At 35.5% G+C, this 26,761-nt stretch overlaps 4 protein-coding genes across 13 annotated transcripts in view; 2 read left to right on the top strand and 2 right to left on the bottom strand.

Moving 5' to 3' along the window:
- The window catches only part of dsh (Segment polarity protein dishevelled), a 7,730-nt gene extending 3,706 nt beyond the window's left edge, over positions 1 to 4,024 (top strand). Inside the window, 3 exon segments of the mRNA XM_017897522.1 lie at positions 62 to 326; positions 3,155 to 3,223; positions 3,874 to 4,024. Of these exon segments, the coding sequence (XP_017753011.1) occupies positions 62 to 326; positions 3,155 to 3,223; positions 3,874 to 3,914 (375 nt within the window). The 3' untranslated portion in view covers positions 3,915 to 4,024.
- Positions 4,025 to 5,973: 1,949 nt separating this feature from the next.
- LOC108545748 (endothelin-converting enzyme 1) lies at positions 5,974 to 12,844 on the bottom strand. 4 transcript variants are annotated; one of them, XM_017897518.1, is made up of 16 exons: positions 12,357 to 12,844; positions 12,071 to 12,267; positions 11,397 to 11,545; positions 10,946 to 11,122; positions 10,142 to 10,287; positions 9,768 to 10,021; positions 9,429 to 9,686; positions 9,150 to 9,352; positions 8,690 to 8,869; positions 8,375 to 8,586; positions 8,075 to 8,297; positions 7,831 to 8,007; positions 7,576 to 7,738; positions 7,230 to 7,439; positions 7,044 to 7,150; positions 5,974 to 6,884 (listed from the first exon to the last, which is right to left on the bottom strand). In XM_017897518.1, the coding sequence occupies exons 1-16, from the start codon at positions 12,461 to 12,463 to the stop codon at positions 6,609 to 6,611; spliced, it is 3,039 nt and encodes a 1,012-aa protein (XP_017753007.1). In that variant the 5' UTR covers positions 12,464 to 12,844; the 3' UTR covers positions 5,974 to 6,608. The 4 variants fall into 4 exon arrangements, with proteins under 4 accessions (XP_017753007.1, XP_017753008.1, XP_017753009.1 ...); XM_017897519.1 differs by having other exon boundaries at positions 11,397 to 11,542; XM_017897520.1 differs by having other exon boundaries at positions 12,353 to 12,434.
- A 1,319-nt stretch (positions 12,845 to 14,163) lies between these two features.
- On the bottom strand, positions 14,164 to 17,174 carry LOC108545742 (mitochondrial tRNA-specific 2-thiouridylase 1). Of its 4 annotated transcripts, none has more exons than XM_017897510.1 (8): positions 16,276 to 17,174; positions 15,747 to 15,939; positions 15,497 to 15,673; positions 15,252 to 15,436; positions 14,937 to 15,163; positions 14,705 to 14,872; positions 14,397 to 14,624; positions 14,164 to 14,325 (listed from the first exon to the last, which is right to left on the bottom strand). In XM_017897510.1, the coding sequence occupies exons 3-8, from the start codon at positions 15,637 to 15,639 to the stop codon at positions 14,176 to 14,178; spliced, it is 1,101 nt and encodes a 366-aa protein (XP_017752999.1). In that variant the 5' UTR covers positions 15,640 to 15,673; positions 15,747 to 15,939; positions 16,276 to 17,174; the 3' UTR covers positions 14,164 to 14,175. The 4 variants fall into 4 exon arrangements, with proteins under 4 accessions (XP_017752999.1, XP_017752996.1, XP_017752997.1 ...); XM_017897507.1 differs by having other exon boundaries at positions 15,497 to 15,662; XM_017897508.1 differs by having other exon boundaries at positions 15,497 to 15,662; positions 16,393 to 17,174.
- A 611-nt stretch (positions 17,175 to 17,785) lies between these two features.
- Positions 17,786 to 26,761, top strand: part of Sin3A (SIN3 transcription regulator family member A) — a 15,498-nt gene continuing 6,522 nt past the window's right edge. For 2 of the 4 annotated variants that reach the window (XM_017897525.1, XM_017897523.1), the window contains exons 1-15: positions 17,786 to 18,933; positions 20,861 to 21,153; positions 21,846 to 22,019; positions 22,226 to 22,378; positions 22,462 to 22,787; positions 22,898 to 23,135; positions 23,202 to 23,456; positions 23,536 to 23,937; positions 24,028 to 24,479; positions 24,560 to 25,034; positions 25,104 to 25,350; positions 25,433 to 25,804; positions 25,892 to 26,061; positions 26,168 to 26,362; positions 26,689 to 26,761. In XM_017897525.1, coding sequence (XP_017753014.1) covers positions 20,881 to 21,153; positions 21,846 to 22,019; positions 22,226 to 22,378; positions 22,462 to 22,787; positions 22,898 to 23,135; positions 23,202 to 23,456; positions 23,536 to 23,937; positions 24,028 to 24,479; positions 24,560 to 25,034; positions 25,104 to 25,350; positions 25,433 to 25,804; positions 25,892 to 26,061; positions 26,168 to 26,362; positions 26,689 to 26,761 — 3,805 coding nt within the window. In that variant the 5' untranslated portion in view covers positions 17,786 to 18,933; positions 20,861 to 20,880. The remainder of the gene's footprint in view (positions 18,934 to 20,860; positions 21,154 to 21,845; positions 22,020 to 22,225; positions 22,379 to 22,461; positions 22,788 to 22,897; positions 23,136 to 23,201; positions 23,457 to 23,535; positions 23,938 to 24,027; positions 24,480 to 24,559; positions 25,035 to 25,103; positions 25,351 to 25,432; positions 25,805 to 25,891; positions 26,062 to 26,167; positions 26,363 to 26,688) is intronic. The other 2 variants (XM_017897526.1, XM_017897524.1) reach the window with 2 other exon arrangements.

Raw genomic sequence — 26,761 nt, 5'->3', positions numbered from 1 at the left:
CAGGTGAGGGTCGCAGTTATATCACGATTAGTGTAATAGGAATTCAGTATATATTTCAAAGTAACGTATTTTATCAGGCGGCAGTAGCGCTGGTAGTGAACATATTTGCAAAGAACCTATTCACGATTTGAAGTCCTGTTCTTCAGCATCTGAATCTGAATTACATATTCCATCAGTGCCAACTATGCCAAGTAAGAATTCTGGCAATGGAAATGGTTCGAATGGAAAGAGATCTAACGGTAGTCGCAGTCGTTCCAGTGGTTCTGAACAATCTGTGCAGACAGGAACTGGGTCAGGAAACCAACAAAACCAACAAGACTTATCTGGTAGTAGACAGTCATTTCGCATTGCGATGGGAAATCCTTGTGAATTCTTTGTTGATGTTATGTAGATGCCGGTGTTGTAAATAGATGAGTTATAAATTTAGAGAAAAAACAACATTCAATTGAATATTTCCGAATGAATACTTTGAAACAGTTTATTTTTTTATATTAAATAAGATTTACAACTTCACAGGAACATTAAGTAATTCTTTTTTCCTCTTTCTTTTTTTTTTCCTTTTTTTATATTACTTTCATTATATTTCTTCTAATAATACTAATTAAAATGATATGTTACAGATACTGCATGTTTACTATTAATCTTATACAATATTTCAAAGTATTTATTCGCTGACTTATTCAATTTATTTCCAGGTTTATATAATTCGTATTTGACGTTTTAACAATTTGTTCATACATGTCATCTCAACTTTGCATTCCACTTCGTACAATGTACTTGACAGTAATAATAATCCTCAAAGTCCGTCTCTATTAAATGTATTTTATACTCGTTGAAATATTTGCATGTAACATGTAAATGTACATACTAATATGATTGAAAGAAGTTGCATCAGAATGTAAAATTTAAATTCAACAAAGAGTAAAACAGGTATTTTTTATGCCATAACAATAATAATATTCTTTAAATTTCGAATCATTATTAGAGTTTTATTTTTATTACTTCTTGTAGTTATTGATTATATTTCAGTTATTCTCTTTCTTTTTATTATTTGATTAGTATGGATTTGAAAATTTACATTTATTTTAAAGTAATTATGTCCATCATGAAATACCCGTTTATTTAAGTCAGATTATATGAAATAAAAATAAAATTGTATTATTGTATTTTGCTGAAAAAGAAAAGAACAAGTACATTTTCAATTTTATGCATGAGACATGCAATTGCTGTGTTGAAATTTAGCATACATATAGCAATAACGAGAGTAGTACAACTACTATGTACGAGAAACTCAGTATTTAATATCGATAATTCATTATTATTATACATACACTATATTGCACGCTTTACTATAAATATATTACGGTGTACTTGTTGATGTAAAGCACGATCGCACATGAAGTAGAGCACAAGCATGGTCATGTAAATAACACGGTTTATGTCGATAAATTTACGTTAAAAAAAGAAAAGGTACGTATTTTTATTAATATTTTTCCATTGCTTGCGTTCTAGGATTGTCTACGACAATGGGGCAGCTATTTCTTTAAAATCGAGAGGATATTGTTTCGAAATGTTAAAAGATTCACTAATTATTGCTTTACAAATACATTTTTTAAGATTGATTTGCATTATAAAAAGGAAAAACGATAAAAAGTATATATACATATATATGTATGCACAAAGAAGATATACAATACAAATGTTATTGTATATTGATCAATTATTGGTGAATCATTTAAATTACATTGTCCATGCGTAAAGGACAAAAATTTTTATTGTATTCCTACTAATTCAAGTTATTTGGTGATGAACAAAAAATTGTTTACAATTATGTTATGTGGTATTGCATCACAGGTTCGACAATATGTAAATAGATCGAATTATGCTCATATTAAATGTGCCATCTTATCAGTGTTAGAAAATACGGAAAAAACTGCGACATATAATTTATATATACAAGCTTCCCAGGTGTATGCATTTCTTTACATTTATGTTCATTGATGTCATCTTATCTTATGAATTATTACGAATTATTACGAATTATCTTCTGCATCTTACACACACAAGCTTATTTAATTTCAACAGACATTCATTACATTTAATTGCGTCTTGCCGTTGCGTTATTATTATATAAATTTTTATTTAGCATATCACGTTGTATTTAAATAACGTTCTTTTTATAAAATGCCGTTAGAAAATACTACTTGCATTCGATGCACACAAATGCATTGGCGTCGTAATACTGTAAGGACTATTTCAAATATGGTGTAATGTTTCTCTCTAACATTTCACGTTGGAAAAAACAATTTAACGATTTTTATGGTTTCTTTTTATTGATTTTACTACTTTTTATATGTACACGAGCTATTTACATTGCTTCCTTAATATTTATAAAACGTATATTATAGAGAATATTATCGATGTCTTTTTATATAACATGCAACCATGTTTGAAAATTTTATTGTCTTATCGTGCAATTTTCCAAAATAACGACTAAACTTTTTTATCCCCTTTTTTCTTCGGCATCTTATAGCTATCGATGAATAGGCACTTTTTATACTGGCCCTGTAGAGAATAATATAACGGTATTATACATCACAAGTAACTTTTTATCGGTTTGATAAGCACATAATGCATAGATTGTACAGCAAATATTTCATTGGAAAATTGCGCACTGGCATTTAATCGTTAATTTCAATGAACGTTTTCATTTCGCTGCAAATGAATATGTAATTCGATATTTAAGAAGGTAGTTTACACAAACTGGTTTATCGATATCATTATGATACCAATCATTATATATTATTCTGTAAAATATATACATATTTTATGTTGCAGACAGGTTGTACAGTATGTTTGCGAAACGTAAAATTAGTATTTACAAGATAGCGAGTCTTTGTCGTTGCTTAAATACGAAAAATGGTATCGTGCAGGATAAACGGGAAAATACAAATTTTGTGGTTCACAGACATACTCCGAACTTGGTTTATTTTATTTTCTATTTATTGTGCCGCTCTAAAAGGACGTGCTGCTTTCTGTCTAACAAACGACTCAATTCCCTTTGCAACTTACGTTGTGCGCATGTGGATTACACCATGTCAAAGACGTAATCGAGTCATTTTTGTGCCTTGTGCTGCGCTGACCATTGGTGCAGAGCGGCGTATGCACGAGGAAATTCGTACACAGACTAGCGATTTGGACAACAATAGCAGAGACAATATCTGTGAGTGTATTTTGTTTTGTCACATCGAGTGACTCACCGTTCATTCCTTTCTTTCCGTATATCTTTCTCTTTTCAACTAAAACTTTAGACAGTTATCTACACTTGGTTAATATTTATCATTAACTTATACCAACTGTCGCAGCAGTTCCATTTACTTAACTTTTACCATTTTAGTTCACTTTTTCCTTGCTTTATATTCTGTTACGTACAAATTTCTATATACTTTAGATTTTATCGATGTATAAAACTATTTATCCATTATTCTATGATCAAATTTACACAGTGATATACGTCTACAAACTGGTCTTGAAAATCTTGCACTCTAATGCTTGTTCAATTAAATATAGCATCGTTTGAGTATCTGTATCGAAAATCTGTATCGAATGCACTGATCACGATTTAGAAGTAGTACACCTGTCTCGTGTGTATTGTTGCTGGTTTGCAATTACTCTCGCATAAATTATATATACAAAACAAACACTAGTCATTTTTCATACTTATATACATCGTACATTTCCTTTATTTCGATCAGTTTTCATTACGTCGTCGTCTAAATATCCCCAGATAAACTATAGTATGTCCTTTTAGTGCAGCTAAAAGATAACCACCCTTGAAACTTAAAACATAAGACACACGTTTCTATTTTGCAGATGAAGAGGACATTTTGGAGTACCAGTTTCTGCACAAGTGAAGATACTTGTTAATGCAATACGTATACGTAATGGTGGTAATAGGAGTTGAAAAAAGGAAATTAAGATATATTTCCACTTGACCTTGAATTAAGTGGACGGAAGTAGCAAACGCGAGACATATATATATATATTTATATATATATTTAATAGACGAATTTTGATAAAGCGTCATAGAAGATAAAGAATCTAAACTATCGTATAATTTGTAATGGCTATACATAAAAGATGATGATAGGTTTAAGGCCATCGAATTTCTATGTGGTATTTAATATCACTCGAGAATGTCTATAACGCGATCTATATAAATTTTGAAAAAAAAAAAAAAAAGAAAAGAAACGATGGCAAAAGCGTGCTTTTTTAACGCAGGGTGCATGTAGATTGAAAAAAGAAGAATCCTCGTTAATTCCATACATGTGTTTTATCACTGATATTCTCGTTCTACTTTCTCGCTTTGTTCTCTTACCTTAAAATAACGATGATGATTCTACATCATTTTGACATTCATTTTTTTTACCTCATTTATCAATTTAAAAAGTGGATTTTCTGATTGTAAAATGTTTTACTCAGAGTGCTAAAGTTTCGTTTCTTTAAACCATTTTGTATTGTTCTCTTTTGTTATACATACGTGTATTAATTACCATGTTATAATATGGCTGTACTTTTGATTATACGGGTATATGAACATCAAATTTATGAAGTGCAAAACCGAAACTAAGATTTTGCATGTATCGATTAAAAGGAAAGAATGAGGTAAAGAAGGAAAAAGTGTCAGTAATACGAGATGATATTCGCAAAATTCCTGATTTATTAGTACAACTTATGACTGCAAATATGTCTGTAATCAAGTGTTAATTCATGCTATAAAAATTAATTAGTATGAAGCATATTATACAATTGTTGTAAGTATTATTGTTTCACTTGAATTTTACGCTTAAAAGGAAAGAAAAATTGAAACTTTTGTAACTAGAAATAACACAGAACACTTTCACTGATCTTCGTATGAAAATATTCTATTCGAGTGTTCATATTAATTCAAATAATCAAATAACTACTTAAAATATAAGTAGCAATTATTAATGTTCTAATTTCGATAAAAACCACGCTTCGTTGAATTTGCTTTATACTAAATAATTGAAAACTCGATGTATGTACGATCTTATTTTTCCATACTACTTTAACCAATTACTCGTTAAGGGAAGGCAATACGTAAATAAATTGTAAAAATAGGATTGTATAATTGGTGAAACACTTTCTCCCCCGGCTCTGTGTGCAAGTTTATACGAGTAAGTGTGATGATACCGCATTGTCGTGTGCAGGCACGATTTTCTTCCCTCACTATGGAAATTAAAGAAGGAAAAAGAAGTAAACCTCAACGAGTCAATAAGAATCGAATGAAAGTTTACTCATTGAGACGCATTCGAACGCTATTCTGACTGAAGTATTTTAATGTCATTTAGAGTACCATAGTACAAGGCGACAAGATAGTCAATCGATATCGCATTTACAAACAGATAGTTCATTCCTTGTATTTTTTATCCCTTTGCGAGACAAATGTTTGCGGACTTTTTTATTAAGGCTACGACCGCGTACACAATGTCGTCGATACCCTATTTGCGATGTTCAACGATTTTTACACTATTTATTATATTATGTGAGACTAAGAGATTTGTAAAAAAAAAAAGAAAGAAAAAAGAGAGAAATGCCGAGGAAAAGAAGGAAAGAAAGAAAACGGCGCATTCACTAGATCGACAAAATGAACGACTTCTTCATGTGTGTGTTTCGTGGAAATATTGCGAAACGGTATGCCAGACTATGAGTGTTGAGATGATATCCCCTTTTTTCTTTCGCAAAACTTCTTGCGAGAAAAAAGAAATGTAACGTGAACGAGTTTATATCCATAGTATGTACGATTACGTGGATGTGACGAATGATCACGAGGCTCAGATTATTCCATGAGATCAGGTAAAGATCTACAGGAAGTGTAAGCTAAAATAGAACGTCGAAAGAATTCAATACATGTAGTAGTGTGTGGATATACAGGGAAATAGATTGTAAAGATTTTTATGACTGTCTGAAATTATTATTGTCTTTGGTATTTGTTTTACAACTTCATTCTTACAACGCGATTAAACAGCACAGTTGTTTTAACATCTACGAGGCACTTCCGTTACGCGATACTCGGACCACTAAGCCGTAATATCGCGTAAAAGAATTCTTTTATTTATTACTACACAACATATTTTGTTAGTACGAATTGTGCCCTTAGTCAATTAGATTGCATGCCCGTTACTCCTTAAACGATAACTTAGAATTACTCAACAGTGACTATTTTCACCATTTTCCTCCGGTTCGTCGGTTCCTTTATCCTATTCTTTGTTCTTCTAATTTCAACGCAAATCGCATACTCTATAGCATCAACTATCATCAAAGCGTGGAACTATAGTTTCGTCCAATAACGAAGACTTGACTGAATATTCTTCGAAACGTGAAGATTCGTTTCAACAATTACACTTCCACCGTAATATCATTTGTTTTATTTAATCGAGCAACAAATTCGTTTCTTTTTTCCCTTTTTTCGTCTTTCCTGTTTTTCTTTTCTTTCTTTCCATTTTTAAATCACACTGCTCTGACTGATTTCTCGTTTGACAATGGAAGTGATGATGGGCTTGGTGAGAAAACAAGCACGTAATTCGTCACCAAACGGAACATTTGTTAACTGGGTTCATGGGTGCACCTAGAGGACAATGAAATACTTCTGCGAAGTCCTTTGAATTCGACAAAGTACCGATCACGCGAAACTTGCCGGGTGAATGCACGGCGGTTTTCAATTTGTTTCTGGTAGCTTCCGGTCTCATTGATCCGCACCACACTTGGGCGAAGTTCAGAAAGAACAAATGCTTTCCGGTCGCGATTAAGCCAGGCAGAGTTTCGTCAGCGTCTCCATTTGCGTGCAACCATCTTTCGTAAGCCTAAGTAGAGAAAGACGTTCTTTATTATAAAGTAGCTTTAATAAAAAATAATTACAATCGTTAAATCGATGTACAATGTAGGAAAAATATTTGCGTCATTATGGCGTAGAATATAAAAAATTCTAGATCAAGATGAGTTACCAGAAAGAAATTGCTTACTCGAAAAGCTTGTTTAATGCCGCCATTGTCCGCGATATTTTCGCCCTGCGTATTCATTCCATCAATCTGCATTCCAACTTCGCTCACGACATAATGACTATACTGGTCTGAAATATTAAATAGTTTTCAAACCGGTGGACAAAAGTTCTAGGAGTGGTTTAAGGAGCACGATGTCTCGTCGATTACCGATAAGACACTGAGCTCGTTCGTGAAAGCCATGAATAGCCTCATCTTTCCACCATCTATGTAGATTACCATCCTTATCGAACAGCCGACCTTTATCGTCGAAGCCGTGGGTAATTTCGTGACCGATCACAACGCCGATCCCACCGTAATTTAAACTCCGTGGAAAGTATCTGTGATAAAAGGGCGGCTGTAGTATGCCAGCTGGAAACACTGAAGGTGGAAAGTAATTAAATGATTAATCAATTTTTTTTCTTTTATCTCGTACAAAAGAAAAAAGGTATCACGGTATAAAATTCTGGAAAAATTTACAGATTTTTTCTTTTCTTTGCGTTAGAAATATACTGACTTATCCTATTCTTGCTGCGACTGTAGTAAGCATTCACCACTGCCGGCGCAGTGTTCCAGAGGGTCTTGTTAACAGGGCTGCCAAGCCGATCCTGTTCTACCCTGGTCAAATGTTGCAAGATATTCAACGTGTTCTCGAAGTACTTATCTGGACGGATCACGACCTGAAAGTCCACCAGAAATTGGGTATGTTTGCATAACGAGCGCGTCCATTACGTTATCTAATCTAAATAGAAGCCAATTTCACGTCTCTTACATCCTTGTAACGTTCGTTCAACAATTCAGACTGTAAAATAAAATCCGGATAGCCGATTCTTAATAGCATCGCATTTACTTTCTCGGTAGCCAATTCTTTCGTTTCGTCATCGATCCAGGTGGTTTGATTTAAAAGCTCTCTAAAGGACCGTTGTATCTCACGGGTCATAGCCAGAGTCTGTATGAAAGAAGAATCTTGACAATTGACGAATATTTATCATTTACTGTCAAAAAATAATTCCTACATCATTTTTGCTTTTCTCGTCGAAGTACTTTTTTACGAACATCGAGCCCACAGCCATACCCATGTTGGAGTTCACCTGTGCCACGCAATTTTTCCACCTAGACGGTGCTTGTTCCCTTCCAAAGAGAATGTAGTAAAATTTTTGCTTGGCATCTTGAAACCTATCGTCCAAATTGTTCACTCTGTGCCTGACGAATCGCCATAGAAGATAATTCGCGATAGTTCTACAAAGAAAATTTGCTTCGTCCAAAACTTCTGGTTTCTAATTATTTTATATATTATCTCATTCTAAAAATTGCACCTTGGGCTAGTCTTCGAGAGTAGATTTACCAAGTCTTGGATATACTGCAACGCATAAACAACGACTGGTTCGGAAACGTTCGTTGGTCGAGCTAAAACGATAGTCAAATACCGATGCCAGTTAATCTGTGGCACCAGAGTTCTCAGTTCTCCGATACTCATTCTCTGATACAATTCCGAAACGTTCCTTCTCTCGTCAGGGGAGGACGTGATCTGCGAAAGACGAAGTCAATCATCTCTTCGTTAAACAATCGAAACGAACAAGAAGATTATAGAAATTGAAACTGTCAAATCGAAGGTGTTAAATTTTGGATACCTTGGCGAGTTTGGTCTCGAATTCTATCAATTCTTCAGCATCTATAGTGGCGTTCTGCAAGGATGCACCCAAGAGAGTGGAGATCTTTATCAAATAATTCTTATAAGCTTTCAAATAGATCGTATTCGATGGCTGGAGAAAGTAGTCTCTCGTAGGTAGACCCAGTGATGTCTGATCGAACTGTAATTAAACTTCTCTTAAGTCTATTTTATCTATAAACCTTGCTATAGTCGATAATTTTAATTAATTTGCGACGATGAATTATAAATAACTATACATATAGTCTTGATGTAAAGGTAACTTTCGAATAAAAGGATTCAATACGAAAATCCTATTAAACAAGACCATGTAACATATCGATTAACTTAAATTTCATAATCTATTGGATGTGGATAATTACTACTTCGTGAAATAAAGTGTACCCTCGTCTGAAACATCCTGCAATGTTCAAAGCTTTTACCTGTATAACGTATTGATCGCTATTCTTAATATCCGGCGCGACCCATTCCGAAATAAGAATATCGTTGTTGTAAAGCCTCAATTGCGCGACCAAGAGAAGCCAATCGAACTTTTCTGGGTCCCAATCGGGTCTCAAGATGGGCCATCCGCCTAGTTCGTCTAGAAGCTGTATAAGCGGCCGTTCCATGCGTTGCTCCAAGATCTCTAGCCACATCGTGTCGTGTTAAAATTTATAATCGCAGAAGGGAACGAAGGATATATAAATTCGAGAACAATTTACCGTAATTCATACAACTCTGGAACAAATATTTAGCTTTCACAGTCGCGTCGTCCGTGTTGATTTCCGGTTCCTTCGGTACAGGATCTTCGAGAAGTTCTTTCAACACGGAGTCCAATGACTCTCTGATCATTTCGAAGGTATCGTAGGCAGCTTTGTCTTTAGGAATAGGATTGTGTTTGGCCCAGTTGCCGCAGGCAAACTGATAGAAGTCCTCGCAAGGATCAGCGCTCCTGTCCATGTACTTGAGCATGATTTTTGCTGCGGCGAATATCTGTTTCTTAAAAATCGTATGAGCAGCAATTACGCAGAGAAATTAGAGAGACAGCATCACAAGTGTACCTTGAGCCTCTCTGATGGCCCACGCGTTCCCTTCGCCTTTCCAAAACGCGTGGAAGTCCGTACCGGTGTCTTCGTCTCCTTGGTCGTCGGCGATCGGCAAACTGGTGTCCGAATCGTCGACGGAAATCGAGTGTCTACCGCCTTGTTCGCCTTCGTCTGACTCGTCCTGAGAACGTTCCTGGATATTGTCGTACTTGAAGAACTTGGGGCGCAATTCTTCGTTCCTCCGTGTGTCTTGCGTGTGTTCGCTGTATCTGAGAAAGGAAATTTCTGAAGAAATTTGCAAATCTTTGATCTCTTTTCATTGAAACTATTACGGATTTCAAAGAAATAGTAAAGTCTCGACGATCTAATTGGAAACGATGGATAATTACTCTCGATAGTCGTTGTTTTGTATCTCGGAGTTTTCTTTGACCTCATCGGCGTCCACTTCGGGATAATAATCGTCCAGAAAGTTGTTCAAGTCGGGGTCGAAATTTTGATCATCTATTTTCTCAGCGTCGTAGTCCGCTGACTGATCCTGCAGTGGATATTCGTAAATAAAAACGACATTTTTACGATACTTTTAAGATGAAAAATCGAGTGACGTTCAAGCGGTTGAAAGGTCAATCGATATTTGCGTATTTTGATAGGTATCGTGTCTTTTTATTTCGGAGTTCTCTCGGTCATAGAAAAAAAGACATGTCAAATTTAATTGACCTTGCACGAAACGAGACGATTGGCAGTGAGGCGATCGATATTTATACAGTACACCAGTAACACTAATTTAATGTTGATTAACTCTAATTAACGTCACTGCGCACGGCACTCGTTATCCGAAGTGTCTCGTTTCCTTTTCAAACGTGTTTGCTCAAATTCTCGTCGAAAACACCCTTATCAATTGCTCGAGAAGCTTCAAAAAATGTCGACATACTCTAAATATCGTCTGACTACCAATCCTCATTCGAAACATTTTACTACGGCCATAATGGCGTTCCGTAGTAAAGAGACGTCAACCCCTTGCAGTCTTCTTCCACTTCGTGCGTTAATATATCCTGCACCTCTAACGCGATTAGAAAAGAAACCGTTTACGTTCTCAAGATCGCAAGGGATCGAACATCTCGAATCCGCCCGCCTGAAATGGGTGAAATAAGAAAAATTCATCGTTATCTCTTAAGAAGACTCAGATCATCGCTCACACGTGTTCGTTCTCGCTCGTCCAGCGACAACCCCTCGCGATTCTCGTTCTCGACACCAGATCTGAGCAGATCGTTCCCCGTTCGCCAATCTGCTATCCTTGTATCGCGTAGATTCGAATATAAAATCCTGGAGGACGCGGCGTTCGATGTGTCAGACGAGGAGGATCCTCGACTATCCTGAAAACGATCGTTCGTTCTCTCTTCGGTATTGCTTTTCGCCGCTATTGACGGGCCACTGTGATGCTCGTTCGAAGCTAACGATCGTAGACTCGAGAAGGCGGACGGACGTGTCTTTTTATTTCTATCTTTTTCTTTTCGTTTTTTTGAGAGGAGAAAATGGAGAAGATGGTGAAGAAGGAGCAAGAAGCAGAGAAAGAAGAGACGGTATCGGTTAGCTAGAGCGCGCCCTATTGTGGAATCGCTTTGAATTTGCTTGTTTTGGATAAAGTACCCCGTCCAGGTCTCTCTTGTGTCGTTGCAGCTGTCGTGGCGAAAGTAGAGTTTCCACTGGTACGTAGCTAGTTTTCATTCCAGGTACTAGGATTCTGTCTTCTTCCTCCTCTTCACCGGTCCGCTCTGTCTCGCTGCGGCTGGTCGCTGCTAACAATTTCTACGAATAATATACTTCCTCTTTCTTCTACCTTACTTTCTACTTCTACCCGAAATAACTTTTTTTCCTTACATATAAAATCGTGGCATTTGTAACGAGGTTTAATCGCCTCCCTGTCCGTGACCTATAAATACACAGAGCACCGTCTACCGTGACAGGCTAATTATCAATATACCTTTGAAATTTTAGAACAGATCATTTAAGATATCCGAAATGGCGAGACAGGAAAACGATTAAATTTGAATATTCTTCCTGCAATAGAGTCGTAGCCTTGGAATGAGTTACATTAAGAAGTTCCATTAAGGGGAATAATCTCAACTGTACCAGCTGCCGACGTGAAAGTTATTTAAATTATTTTTCTTTTTTTTCTCTGACAACACTCGATAAATCACGCCACGCGCCTCGCATTTTATTTCGCTATTGAAATCTGCACGAGCAGCCAAAGAACCGGACGTTGTTAATATCAAGTTCATTTTACGAGCCTGTCGTTATGTATACTCTGGCAATAGACTTACGCGGAAAAGTCTCCTCGGTCCTCTCGTCCTGCCTCTTGGTCGCGTGGACCAAGTACGTGCGATGATAAGGAGCCTTGCCGATCACCTGCGAGCGCGACAGGGCGATGAAGATTATAGTGATCGGCAGTAACACGGCGGGAATCAGGAGCATCAGTTTTACTCGGAAACGCCAGGTATCGTTTCCGCCCATACACCACCTGCAGTTCCAAACAAGATTTCCAGTCCCCGTTTCTATCTACTTCGTCGATTTTTGACGATCACTAGCTATTTTGGACATCTTACGAACTTGAGTCGACCAGTCTCCTTGTTAATGGCTAATCGACAAGAAGGACAGGGGCCACCGCTGAAGAAGTCGTCGTCGTTGTACTGATCCAAACTACTCGCGCTCCTCATCTTGTCTGAAAGCAAGTCGACCCCTTCTTCTCAGTCTGGTCTTTCTGCCTATTCTACTTCATCGTAACACATTGCGCAGTCACAAATCGCACTCGCGTATCGCTCGTATCACGGGCAAGATCGAATCTACTCGCTGCTAACTCACTGCCGATGGCGTGCCCCTGAACGTTCCCACGACTTTACATTTCTACTTTATCGAGTCGAAGGAAGGACACTCGAGTCGAGATCGTATTGGAGCACCAGCGTATCGATCGAGATTAAGGACTGGCTGATGTTGCAAATCTTCCAAGTTTCGATCGGAGTCAGGAGCACCGTTTTCGGAATGGTGACACCGTGCGCCCGTTGAGGAAGGGAACCGACTGAAGCTATTGTGCGGCTCCGATCTCGACACGAATGTTAATGTAACATTGCGCGTACGGTCAAATTAGTCCTAGCGACATTTGTACGGGAGTAATTTCCATATGTAACGTCGGCGGTCAACGCCAATGGCGATGGCAACAACAATCGAGGCGGAGCTCTGTACGTGCACGCACACCGCGAGAGGCATTTTACGCGCTCCTTACATCCAGTTACTCGTCAATCGACCCTAATAACTTGCAGTTATCGTTCAATAACGCGTCGCGCTGTTTTACATTCTACACGTGACCCAGCCGTTATTAAGTCTTTTCTCATCGCCAACACTGATTGCCGTTTTAAGATGAACGTAGGAACTTCAAAAGGCGAACGGTGCAATCATTGCCACAATAGTTCCGATTTTTCCTCCGTTACGCACCGTGCCAATTATCGTTACCATATGCAACACGTTTTCAGCTCCTTTTCCATCAAGATAATCGACATATCCCTATTCGTTTTACTACGGTAGATCGTAAGTGAAGAATCTTTGTTTTTAATTAGCACAGATTTGCGCGTATTTTGCTGGAAGTATTAAAATATTTGTGCAAATTGTAAAATGTTTGTTCAATTCCTTTGTTGTTGTTTCATCTTCCTTGCGTTTGTCCGGTTGTAATTTTTGTCTATGATCCAGGAAGTATTCGATGTATTACATGAAAAGGTGATCACAGCCATCGTTTTATGGAACTTAAGATTATAGAGACATTTTCTCGCTCTGAATTTATAAATTAACTTACTATAAATTTGCGGTTTTCGCTTGTTAATACAATCTTCGTGGCTTGACAAGAAATTCCAATATACTATATTACAACCATAAATTTCGTTTTCTTCAGCGGTCATCATTGTCGTTGTCTGTACACTTTAATGGACGTATAATGTTTCAAAGATAAGTTACGACTGTTAAAGTCTGTAGTTCACTCGATAAATTGATATTTAATTTTTTCAATAACCAACAAATGGATTAACCAAAGATTCGATAGAAGTTAGAAACATTTCTTTTACTTCTAATTTCAAGTTGAACGATCGCTTTTTGTTTCATAGGTATTAGTCCACGTTGCATAGAAATGATTTTATTACATTTTTTTTTCAAATCTAAGGTAAAGAGATCAAGATAAATCAATGATTAATATAAAAAAATTAATTCCAGAGATTTCATATGATACTATTTTAATTCAAATATATAACTAAAAATGTTAATATGTAAAATTACTAAAATAGGAATATTGAACCAAAAAAAACTGTATTAAAATATTGAAACATAGTTTACTTCTTTTTCAATAGTTTACAATATGTAATATATCACTGGATAGTATCACAGAGTATTACATACTCGCGTTTGCATTTTCATTTTTTATGTCGTTTACTCGATAATCTTCCATTTCCACCTTTTCTTTCAAATTAAAGGACGATGGACCATGGTATGAAATTACACTGGCACCTAAACACTCTTCTCCTTTATATAAGACAGAAAACTAAAATAAACATAATAAACATTAAATATTATTAAATATTATTATATGACAATTTGAAAAACAAGGAGTACCTGTCCTTCTGAAAGTGCTCTCATAGGTTTACTAAGTTCAATCAATAATTCATTTTTTAGACTTTTGTGAACTGTACAAGACACCAGAGGATATCTATGTTGAAAGCGAAAATTGCAATTTAATATTCTACAGAAGCTATTAAGTTCACTTGGTTCCGCTGATATCCAGAAAGGAGATTTTGTTATTAAAAAATCTGAATACAGCGCTGGGTTATTTGTTCCTCTTACCTATTAACATTAACAAATATATAAACACTTAACTGAAATAATGAGAAACTGAGTATATTTTCAACAATTCTTCTACATACTACAATTATATTATTTGTCTCAATGTCCTTTCTATATACAAAATATGGAAATGGTTTGCATGCATATCTTATATTTTGACCTATAGTCCAATAATGCAAGCCCATATGTTTCCCTACTATTTGTCCATTATCCAGATCTATAAAATCTCCAGGTTTGTCAGGTAAATACTGTAAATATTATTTAGTTAATATTAAATTAAGATTATAGTTTATTGAATTTATTCTACTATACCATGGAAATAAAATTTTGAAAATTTCGTTTCCCCACAAAGCATATTCCTGTGCTTTCTCTTTTACGAAGAACTACATCCAGTCCAGCTTCTTGAGCAATTTGTTTAACGTTACTTTTCAAATAGTCTCCAAGAGGAAACATGGAATACCTTAATGCTTGCTGAGGTACATGACATAAGAAAAATGTTTGATCTTTTCCTGGATCTTGTGCTTGAAGCATTTTGACATCTAATTAAATGTTTAAAGTAATTGATTTTAATTAATAATTGCTCAATTATTATTCATAATTTTATTTTACACATGATATTATATTTACTCGTATCTGGTTTAAAATGCTCAAGATGAGTACCAAAACTAGTCTTAGCATAGTGACCAGTTGCAATAGCATCTGCCTGTAGTTCATTACGTGCAAAATTAAAAAATTTCTCAAATTTAATAAACTTGTTACACATAACATCAGGATTTGGTGTATATCCATTCTCACACTGTTCTGTTATGTAGCTGTAAGAAATAAGTAAAAATAAAATATTAATTTGAAAAAGAATGTGTAAGTATACATACCAAAATACATTATTCCAAAATTCTTTTATAAAATTGACTTCAACAAGGGGGATTTTTATTCGATTGCATACCCATTTGGCATCCTCATAATCTTCATCAGCTTGACATTTCCCTGTTTCATCTCTAATATCCCAATTTCTCATGAATACTCCAGTAACATTAAATCCTTTTATAATTCTAATTTTAATATATTTGTATAAATTAATTTTCTAATATTATGATATTAGATCATTTTATTCTTTCAATTTACCTTTATTTTTTAGGAGTAATGCTGCTACAGCACTATCAACCCCACCAGATATACCAACAACTACTTTTTTAAACATTCTAAATGTTGACTTATTAAAGCACATAATATATAATTTTTAGTATTCAATGTTTTCTTTCTTCCTTATCTTCATTTTACATCACTTTGCTGCATTTCATATGGACTGTTAAGGAACCTATTATATTGATACATAGAATATTAATTATATTTAAAACAGATTTTTTAATTTATTCGAATATACAATTGTTAAAATTAAAAATAAGTGTGTGTTAATTTTCTTTGATATAATATAATTATACGATTAATAGAAAACCTGATTGATGCAAAAAGTGCAAAAAATTATTATATAACTTAATAATACAATAAACGATAGAAATTATAATTTTAAAATAATTTAATAGAAAAACAGATTTTACAGAGAAACTCTTGCTTAATCGATTCCATGTGCTAAGATATGTTACAGAATGCAAATTGTATACTAAAATAAAGAAAAATTCACATTCAATCTTACTCGAGCATCAATTTAATTTTAAGCACACGTGCATCGATTGTTGCACGTGCATGACCATAATAATAAAATTCTGAAAAGAACTAACAAATCTACAAATAATAAAGGTTAAAGAAGTACCAAATGAATCACGTGGTATATGTATTCAATAGTTTCTGATTACGTTTTATGTGCGCAACGAATGGGCGGCTGTGCCCAGCTTCTGACGCGTTAAACAATATCGAATGGTTCGATAGAAAGACATTTTGCGGGACTGAATCTGAATAAAAGATAGAGCGTGATTTTTCACGTGCCCGTAGTGTATATTTGGCAAAATATCGTTTACATGCTTTCTGTGATTAGCACGTTTCGAGGCTCGCGCGTAGGTCGATGTCCGAAAATCGTCGGCCAATCGCCGGACGGCTCTCTCGTCGGGAACCAGTCAAGCACGTTGACAGATATGCAACGGCTGGTCGTAGGAGCTTGCATATTTCGAATGGCATTTTATAGTGTGGATAATAACGTATCGCGTGCTAGTTCAGCCTATTGGATTAGACGAAATTCTCGAGCCGATTCACCGGTTTTTGAAGAAATGCGCGATTTCGGTGCAAGTGCAACCCATTTTGCGCAGTTTCCATGACCCAGATTACGATGGGGAGTTCGCTCGCCTTTCGGAACAGCTGTTGGCCGCGCGAAGATGTCGGCCGCGGGGAAACGCTTGGATATTTCGTGGACTGCGCGCGCCTCTTGGCGGCTTCGCCGCCACAATTTTCAGGGCTGTATCTACTCACGACATATTAGGCACCTTGCAATTCTTCAATTTCATCGGGACGCGATGCATCTTTTTCTGAAGAAGTCTCATTCAAACTTTCGTGTGTAATTTATAACGATAGCCAATCTTACATAATGAAAGTATATTAACCGGAAACCAAAGGAATGAAATTATTATGGAAACACTTTGTTCAAAATAGTGTACACATTTTGTATATATCATGCTATCTGGCTGCTATGTTTTTTTTACGTACTATACCATTCGCATAAAATGCCTCGCGCTGTTATCCTAGTTTATAAAAAGTTATGCGTATCCCGTCAGAGTTTGTGTTAAATCGCCGTCTTGCATGGCGTAATTAAAATTCCATATGCTTTAAAGATCACAATAGTATTCGAATGAACAGAAGTTTCAAAGTGTGAAGTTCTATTGTTGTTAACGTTTCGGTAACTATTAATGTGACTTACAAGAAGTTCATATTGTGAAGAAGTGCTCGAATGAAACTTTGGCGGTATGTTGTTCGAGAGTATTCGTGTGCTCTTTTTTCAATGTATTTATATCTATAGATATTAGCTGTTTTGTAAGAAACACTTTATATCTTAAATAATTAACTTACTACGCGTAATACACTCCATTTATTACGACAATATTTTCTTAAAAATATGTCAGCAATGTAACAGATATAAAAGTACAAACAAAAACTGATATTCGAAGTATTTGTATTGGCTAAAATTCTATGAAACTTAAACTGTCAGTGGACGGAGGACTAGAAAGCGTGGTCAAACTATAACTGTAGAAAAATACAATTTTGACAAATTTATGATTGTAATTGTCATTGTAAATTACGTTCAAAGACGATTTTTCGTAGCAATTACATTCCATGTGATTCCGGACATGTTAAGGTAGTTAGAAGTGCGTGGAATATCTTTGTCGTAGAAGCAGTGGAAAAAGTGGCGAAGAATAATCGATGCACAATTAATGAAAGTTCGAAGAGAAGTCTCGTGAGGCCTGCGGCACGTACGCTTTGCAGGAGGTACCCGAGTGGTTGGTAACAGAGACGCTTAGTGGATGAATACGGTCCTGCGCGATCCCCTCCACCTTCCTCATCCCGCTATACGACCAGTCAGTTCCTTGTTTGCCATACAAAATCCAATAGTTTGCCTTGTACCTCGAGAGAGTGCGAGTATGTCTTTTGCATTTGCCTTTTTTTTTAAAAAGTGCGGTAATTCATCAAAGTACTCGCGAAAATGTGCATTTTACTGAGTTTGTTCACTCACACAACAAGATTTCGATGGTTTTGAGAGGGAGATCCGAGAAAGCATAGTGAATTCCTGTCTGAGACCAGACCGACCGGCCCGTTAAGGCTTTGTCGATTTTTTGGTCGTGAAAAAACAACGGAGCCGAAGCTTTTGTGCGGAAAGTCAGTTGGACGACTGGAAAAGACCGATACGACGAAAAGCAGTGTACCTAAGTGCGCGTACGGAAACTCGAGGTGACTCCTTTGTAAAAGGAGCACCGCAGGACGAATATTTTCACTGGAGCTCTCGGGAAAATGTGTTATGTATTTACGTGGAATATTGCGTAACGTCGAGGGCCGGGAAGTGTTTGGAAACGTGCAACACTGACAAACCTCGCTTCGACGACTTCGCAGTACGGCCTGTACGCGTCCGTGCAGCTGGCTTTACCGGCTCTATTTCGTCTCCTCTGTCCCAGCGAAATTCCCCTCGCGAGGCCGATACCGCGATCGAAATTTTCCGAACGAAGAAACTCCACCGACGCTCGTATCTCCTCGTGGAACAGCACAAACTTTCCTTGCAATCAACTTCATTTCAACTTCGACCACTTGCTTCTGGATAACTTCTCTCGAAATTCTCTGGTGCAAGGACGTTCAACTTCTTTTCAAATGGAAATTGGTAAGTATGTCTTCGATATTTTCACGAAATTTTTACCATCTTCTAAGTCACTGACATTTCAATACCCATGCAAGGTCATTATAAACTACTATGTGGATGTAGATTGTGTCCTATAGAAGCACTAGGTTATAATTATTTTTATAACACACTTTTGAGTTTCAATGCAACTTTCTTCAAATCATACAATTTAGAGCCCATTGTGTAACTTGACATCATTTGGTTTAAACTACTATTACACTTTTGCCTTTAATTCTATACAATGGATTTACAATAACATATTTTCTAACATATTACAGTGGTCAAAATAAGTGTATTAAAATTTTCTTCATTATTTCTTCATTGGTACGCTTCTTTCCTCGTTTCTACTCTAGAGAAGAAGAGATTCTAAAAAGAGATATCTCCCTTAGCAGCGAAGAATGAATGTAAAATAATGAATAAAGGATCGCAGTTGCGCTATTACTACTTCACATACAAAATAGAACATATATTCTTTGTAGTTACATTTACTTGTTCATGTAGAAACTAATTGATATGCTCATATATCCGAATAACATATAGTAACAATGAGAAATATCTCTGCATAATTATGAGTAATCATACAGGAATATTTTTTTGATTATGTATGTATAAGTAAAGTCAAATACTGCACAGGTAATATATTAAAAATTATCCTTTATTTTTCATGAAACATATTCTTCAAATATTTTATCTCTCCTTGTTAGATACTCTTGCTTATCAAATTTTTACAAAAACCAAAGTATCGATTGTGAAGAATAAAATACAATACAATGAACATGACAGTATATAGAAGGTTCAAAATGTACAATGATAATGTAATTAATATATAATAATAATGCAAAACCAACAAATAAAATAATTTGAAAGTACAATTGTTAATAATAATAATGGATGTCACTCTACAGAAAAAAGAATTTCTGTCTTCACAAATTGATGCAGAGAATTAATTCTAAATGATTTATTGCCCTTTTTATGTGAGGTTATATTACCTAAATGTGTGTTAAAGTTGATTTTTTAGAGAAAACGTTTATATTAAACATATGATTTATTTTCTATATATTATCATAAATCATAATATAATGGAAATATAACCACGTGCGTTTTAATTATTTAATATTATGCAATATATATAACAGTTGTGAGTATGAGTAATTCAATTATTTTTAACTGTAAATCGACTCCGAAAGTGAAGTTAAAATCGTTTCGAATTATTCAAAATTCAATTAGAGAATTGAATAATGTATTTTTAACAAGTCATTGTGTATATCGATGTACAAAAATAATCTCTAACATATCGAGACAACGTGTTTAATATCAACATAAATACCAGTAAAATTTTCGTAATTTATTATTCCAAACTGTCTCGTTCACTGAAATAATAAAAAATGTGCAACTTTTTATCAAATTTTGTGACGTTTTACTGTATTTTACGACAAAAAAGTTTTGTGCTGTTCGAACTTACGGGAAAGTGCTCACGCTGTTTTAGATTGTTCGTAAGTTCTGTCACACGGTGATCGAGCGCGGTGCTTTCAAAATTCCGTACACTGCGGCGTAAATTGAAATCGATCTAGAAAGGAAGCGTCGAATTTATCGAATGCTTTTTCTACGCTGCATCGACGTATTTATGTACGATGTTAGCTAGCGTAGTGCGGATGCATCGCCGATCACGTCATTTTATCACCTTAAACGAAACAATACCACCACCGAACACTTTCGAAGTCTACTACACCTTTGCCGTCTGTTCGTGGCGCGCTAAACGCACCATACCCGCGAAACAGTTGCTGCGCCGCGTTTTATGACAGTTTTAATGCAAATACGATGACTGCTCAGATTTAACTTTAAACAACACACGACTAATATCCAGGTGATAATAGAATGCTTTTAAACAACAATGTTTCTCGATTTGTAGCATTTCCAATGTGATCTGCGATGAAACGTGTTCGCGGGCTGGACGAGGTAGCATCACCAGCAGCAGCAACATTAAAGCACTCGTCAGTGAGTGCAGGAAGTGGCTTAGGTGGCGGAGGAGGTGGTTTGGAGTACCATTCAAGCAGTGGAATAGGCGTTGTTGTACCTGGCCAAGCAGTTCGATCAGTTGCTTCGAAAGAAATGCCGGGAAGCATACAATTTGGAACTGCCCAAGCTCAACAGCAATATACTGGAGCAATTGTAGTGCCGACCGCGGCCCCGTCCCCCATTAAGGTGCGTTTTATCTACATTATAATAACAACGGTAACAACTAGGAAAACAACTACAATGTTTTCCATTTTTCATAATATTTATCAAATAAATATATTTTTTTTCTTTTTTTACAGTATAAAACTACTTTTCCCTTTCTTAAAATATTATGATATATTTTGCTATCTTCTTCTTGTAAAGTTTGTTTTCATAATGATTTATCGTGTATTATAATTAGACACGACATAAAAAAGTGACGTGAGAATGAATGAAATTGATCCGCTTAAAAACAATCTATCGAATTAAACGTAATAGCTCATCTATTACGTTTTTATAATTGTCCCGTTAATAAATTTGAACCTTTATCATGTAATACCTATGTTGTTATGAAATTTCTTTGTTTGTAAAATAAATCTATGTCGATACTCTTATTATTTAATAATATCGTTTTATTTTTGTTTAGTGTATTTATTACAATAAGATATTTTATTGGATCCTTCTTCGCCAAAAATATATGTAAACAATTCTTATGTATTGTATTATTAACAAAATCTTTTAGTTAGAACAATAACAAAATTATATCTATATATATGTACTTTCCTTCTTAATTGTGTAATTTGTTGTATTTTGAATTTACATATACCATACAGGAATACAATCAAGTCTTTAAAGATTAGGTTGGCAGATTGTGCAATTGTTATCAATTGTATTTGCAGGGAAGTGGATCTGCAGGACTTACTTCTACATGTGGCAGTAGCAATGTAAATACTGGTGGAGGGTTACATGGTGGAATAGGTGGTGGGAGTAACCATAGTATGGGTTCTCAACAGCCTACACCAGGAACGCAAAGTCAAGTTCATAGCCAACAGCAACCAACGATAAGGCATAAGGTTCATATTCCATAGTGTATATAAACTATAACAAATTGCAGATATTGAAAATGAGTGAAAATAGTATATAATTCCTTTATAATTATGTAAAGGTATGACCACAAAGCTGGTACTTTGGATAATACATTGAAAATAGAAATTCTTGTTAAAAATCTTTAATCGTTAAAAAGGGATTCAGCATAAAATTTTTATCGTGCTTCTTATAGGTTCATTCTGGTAATGTAACACCATTAGCTTCTACCCCACCAGGCACTAGCCTAGGTGGCGGCAGTGGGTCTCAACAATTTCAGAGATTAAAGGTTGAGGATGCATTGTCTTATTTGGATCAAGTAAAGTACAAATTCAGTGATCAGCCTCAGGTAAATATGTTGTCAGGGTCATTGTCCTTGAAATTATTTAGCAAAATAAATTTACAGTAATCATAATGCATGTTTAATTTTAGGTGTATAATGATTTCTTGGACATTATGAAAGAATTTAAATCGCAAAGCATAGATACACCAGGAGTAATAACGAGAGTGAGCCACTTATTTAAAGGCCATCCTGAACTTATTGTTGGATTCAATACCTTTCTTCCACCCGGGTATAAAATAGAAGTGCAGGCAAATGAGCAGGGATATGCATTTCAAGTGTCAGTTAGTATGCCAAGCCCAACAGCAACGCATACTGCTACTTTGTCACAACATCATTGCACTGTAAATGTTGGTTCGCCTCCTGTTGCAAGTCCACCAACACAACCAGCAAAAGCTCCTCCAGTTTTACAAATAATGTAAGGGTAGATCGTCGCTAGTATCATATATATGTATATATATATATTATGTTTTAGTATTTTTATAAAATAAACTAATAATTCATATCTTACTTGTTATTTTAAATTAGGTCTGGGAACATACACCATTCACTGGCAAATAATATTTCCAATAATAGTTTAACAGTACATGCACCTTCACCACCACCAGTACAAGCATATAATAATTCACATGTTAGTGCAGCTCAAGCACAGGCTGTGAGTCAAGCGTTAAGTCAAGCCCAAGATGGCATGCCAACCAGTGGGCAAACTCAACAAAGTCAACCAGTTGAGTTTAATCATGCGATTAATTACGTTAATAAAATTAAGGTTTGTATTCAATTAAAAAGTATTATACAAAGTTAGATATACTCATATCATTTTTTACAATTGTAGAATCGATTCCAAGGTCAACCAGATAAATATAAAAGATTTTTAGAAATTCTGCATACTTATCAGAAAGAACAACGAAATTTAAAAGAATCAGGGCACATGGGCGGCACAAGTGGATCTGGTGCATCTGGTGGTGCAAAACATTTAACAGAAGCAGAAGTATACAGTCAAGTTGCTAAGTTATTTGAAAATCAAGAAGATTTGCTCGCTGAGTTCGGACAGTTTTTGCCAGATGCAACTAATCAACAGAGTTCGTTGGTAAGTTGTGTATTGTTAAAATTAATATAAAAAATAATTTAAAGTATATTCTGATCATTTTTTGTTCATAATGTTTCAGAGTAACAAGACTGCTACAGTTAATGACCATACAACAATCGTTAAAAAACCATTGGGACCTAAAGCACCTTATAATAATTCGGGAAATATTTCGAGAGATCTTCGAGAGTCAAGCGGTACTAGTACAATAGAACGTGAAAGTCGCGATCATAGAGATCGTGAACGAGAACGAGATAGATCTGGTATACGTGATATTAATAATGTACAGAAATTTGGTCACAATACGGGACAATTGAAAAGAAGTCCATCGTTTTCGCCTTCAGTAACAGCCGGAAACTCACATCATATACAACATGGACCACCACCTTTAAAAAAGCATAAAGTGTCATCTATGCGTGAATGTGTTACCATAGCAGAAGCTGGAAAATACGGTAGTCTGAATGATTATGCTTTCTTCGATAAAGTTAGTATTTTCAATTCTTATTTCATACAATATTTTATAGAAAAAATAAACTAGATGCATAATAATAAAAATATACTATTATATTTTTAGGTTCGTAAAGCGTTGAGGTCGCAAGAAGTATACGAAAATTTTCTCAGATGTTTGGTTTTGTTCAATCAAGAAATTGTTTCGAAATCTGAATTGGTGCAATTAGTAACGCCATTTCTCGGTCGCTTTCCTGAACTTTTGCGGTGGTTTAAAGACTTTTTGGGCCATCTACCTGAATCTTCTAACACCAACACAACAAATACGAGTAGCAATTTAAATATTGAAGCGCTACCAAATAATGTCGTACGAAGTCATCAAGACAGACCGCAAGGCGATCTAGCGATGGAAATTGATTACACAGCATGTAAACGTCTAGGGGCATCATACTGCGCGTTACCAAAGTCCTACGTTCAACCAAAGTGTACAGGAAGAACGCAGTTGTGTAAAGAAGTTCTTAATGATACATGGGTTTCCTTCCCGACTTGGTCCGAAGATAGTACATTCGTAACATCTAGGTTTGTATTTCTTAAATTATCTGCATTTAATATTTATTGTTGAATGATTGGCAAATTTTATGTTGGATTGGAATGTTCAGGAAAACACAGTATGAAGAATTCATTTATCGGTGCGAGGATGAACGATTTGAGTTGGATGGTGTAATAGAAACTAACGCGTCAACGATCAGAGTTCTTGAGGGTGTCCATAAGAAAATGAGTAGAATGAGCCAAGAAGAACTTCAAAAATTTAAGCTCGACGATTGTCTCGGTGGTTGTTCACCTACAATTCATCAGAGGGCCTTGAAAAGGATATATGGCGATAAGGCTGCTGATATTATAGACGGTCTTAAGAAAAATCCTGTTGTGGCGGTACCCGTGGTTCTTCGTCGACTAAAGAGCAAAGAAGAGGAATGGCGGGAGGCACAAAAAGGTTTCAACAAAATTTGGAGGGAACAGAATGAAAAGTACTATTTGAAATCCTTGGATCATCAAGGTATCAATTTCAAGCAGAACGATGTGAAGGCCCTAAGATCCAAAAGCCTATTTAATGAGATTGAAACGTTATACGATGAGGTTTGTAACTCTGTTTTTCCTCTAGGCAATTACCCATTTCTCATTATTTAAGAACAATTTGTTTTACAGAGACACGAGCAAGTAGACGATGGCAATGGGGACGGTCAAAATAATAGTGGCCCGCACCTTGTATTACCTTATAAAGACAAATCTGTCCTAGATGATGCAGCTAACCTTCTTATTCATCATGTAAAACGTCAAACGGCCATCCACAAGGAAGACAAGCAACGAATAAAGCTTTTGTTGAAGCATTTTATACCTGATCTTTTCTTCCATCCACGCCAGGAATTGAGTGATGACGAAAGAGACGAAGATGGTAACGCACCGAATTCAATAAATATGTGTCGGTAGCAATAGTTAAAAAAATGTATTTCATGGGATTTATATTGCGGTTTTAGATGAAAAGGAAGATCTTAATGTAGCAGCGTGTAGTAATTCTCAGTCAGTAACGATGAATACCTCTCCGTTGGGCGGTGGCCTCCAAGCGAATAGGAATAAGGCGCCGGTATCTCCGATTCCGTCTTCCACATCGATTAAAACCGAACCTGATATCAAAGTACCAATCCATGCCATGTCGAATGATCCCGAGGAAGCGTATACGCTCTTCATGGGCAGCAACAATTGGTACCTTTTTTTAAGGTTACATCATATTTTATGTGAAAGATTAACGAAAATGTATGATCGGGCTGTGGCCCTTGCTGAAGAGGAATCACGATACAAACAACAACGCAAGGAGAGTACAGCGGTCGCATTACGATTAAAGCCTAAAAGTAAGTATAAATCATCGTTTTATTTACACACAAAAATAGAAAAGTATATTTCACTGTAACGTAACATTTTTAATGTGATTGATATAGATGAAATTGAAATCGAGGACTATTATCCTGCATTTTTGGATATGGTTAAAAATGTCCTAGACGGTAATATGGAAAGTACCGCCTACGAGGATACCTTGCGAGAAATGTTCGGTATTCATGCATATATCGCTTTTACGTTAGATAAGGTTGTAACGTACGCTGTGAGACAAGTAAGTATTATATATATATATATATCGACATTTAAAAACTTTTAAAATGACTAATATGATTTTATAGTTAGAATGAGATTTTAAATGAAAAATATTAAAATTTTAGTTGCAGCATTTGGTCTCAGATCCTATATGCCAGCAATGTATGGAATTATTCCAGCGAGAGCAACGCCAACCAAAAGAAAATAGTGGTGCAGGTGGTTTATGTGCTACGGCATATATGAGACTCGGTGCAGAAATGTCTTATCAACGTAAAGCAGAGAAAGCTATGGCTGACGAAAATTGTTTTAAAATATACATTGTAAGTATCTAATAATTTCATTTTGTCAATAGAACTATTTTGCCAATGACATGTTTATACTTATACTAATAATGGAAACTACTGTGTCAATTTATTTTACACTATTTTTCTATTGTAATATTAAAAATATGAAAATATTTTGTTCAATCTGTATAATTAATAATTTACTTTAATTCTTAAATACAAACTGTACATTAATGTTGTATCTCTTAATTACAGCTGGTAGTATTATTTTATGGATATAAACAAATTATGAATAAAAATGTTACTTTTTATTAAATTAAAGAGAGGATATTCTATATATGTGAAACATTTTATTGTTACAGTATAAGAAAGACTGTAAAATGACAATGGAATTGTTGGATACGGAAGGTGATGAGGCGCTGGACAACAGTTGTA

The sequence above is a fragment of the Eufriesea mexicana genome, unplaced genomic scaffold (genome assembly GCF_001483705.2).
Source record: "Eufriesea mexicana isolate 0111107269 unplaced genomic scaffold, ASM148370v2 scaffold507, whole genome shotgun sequence".
In the NCBI taxonomy this organism is placed as follows: domain Eukaryota; kingdom Metazoa; phylum Arthropoda; class Insecta; order Hymenoptera; family Apidae; genus Eufriesea; species Eufriesea mexicana.
The sequence above is the reverse complement of the archived record's forward strand: the minus strand, read 5'-3'. Positions and strand labels throughout refer to the sequence as shown.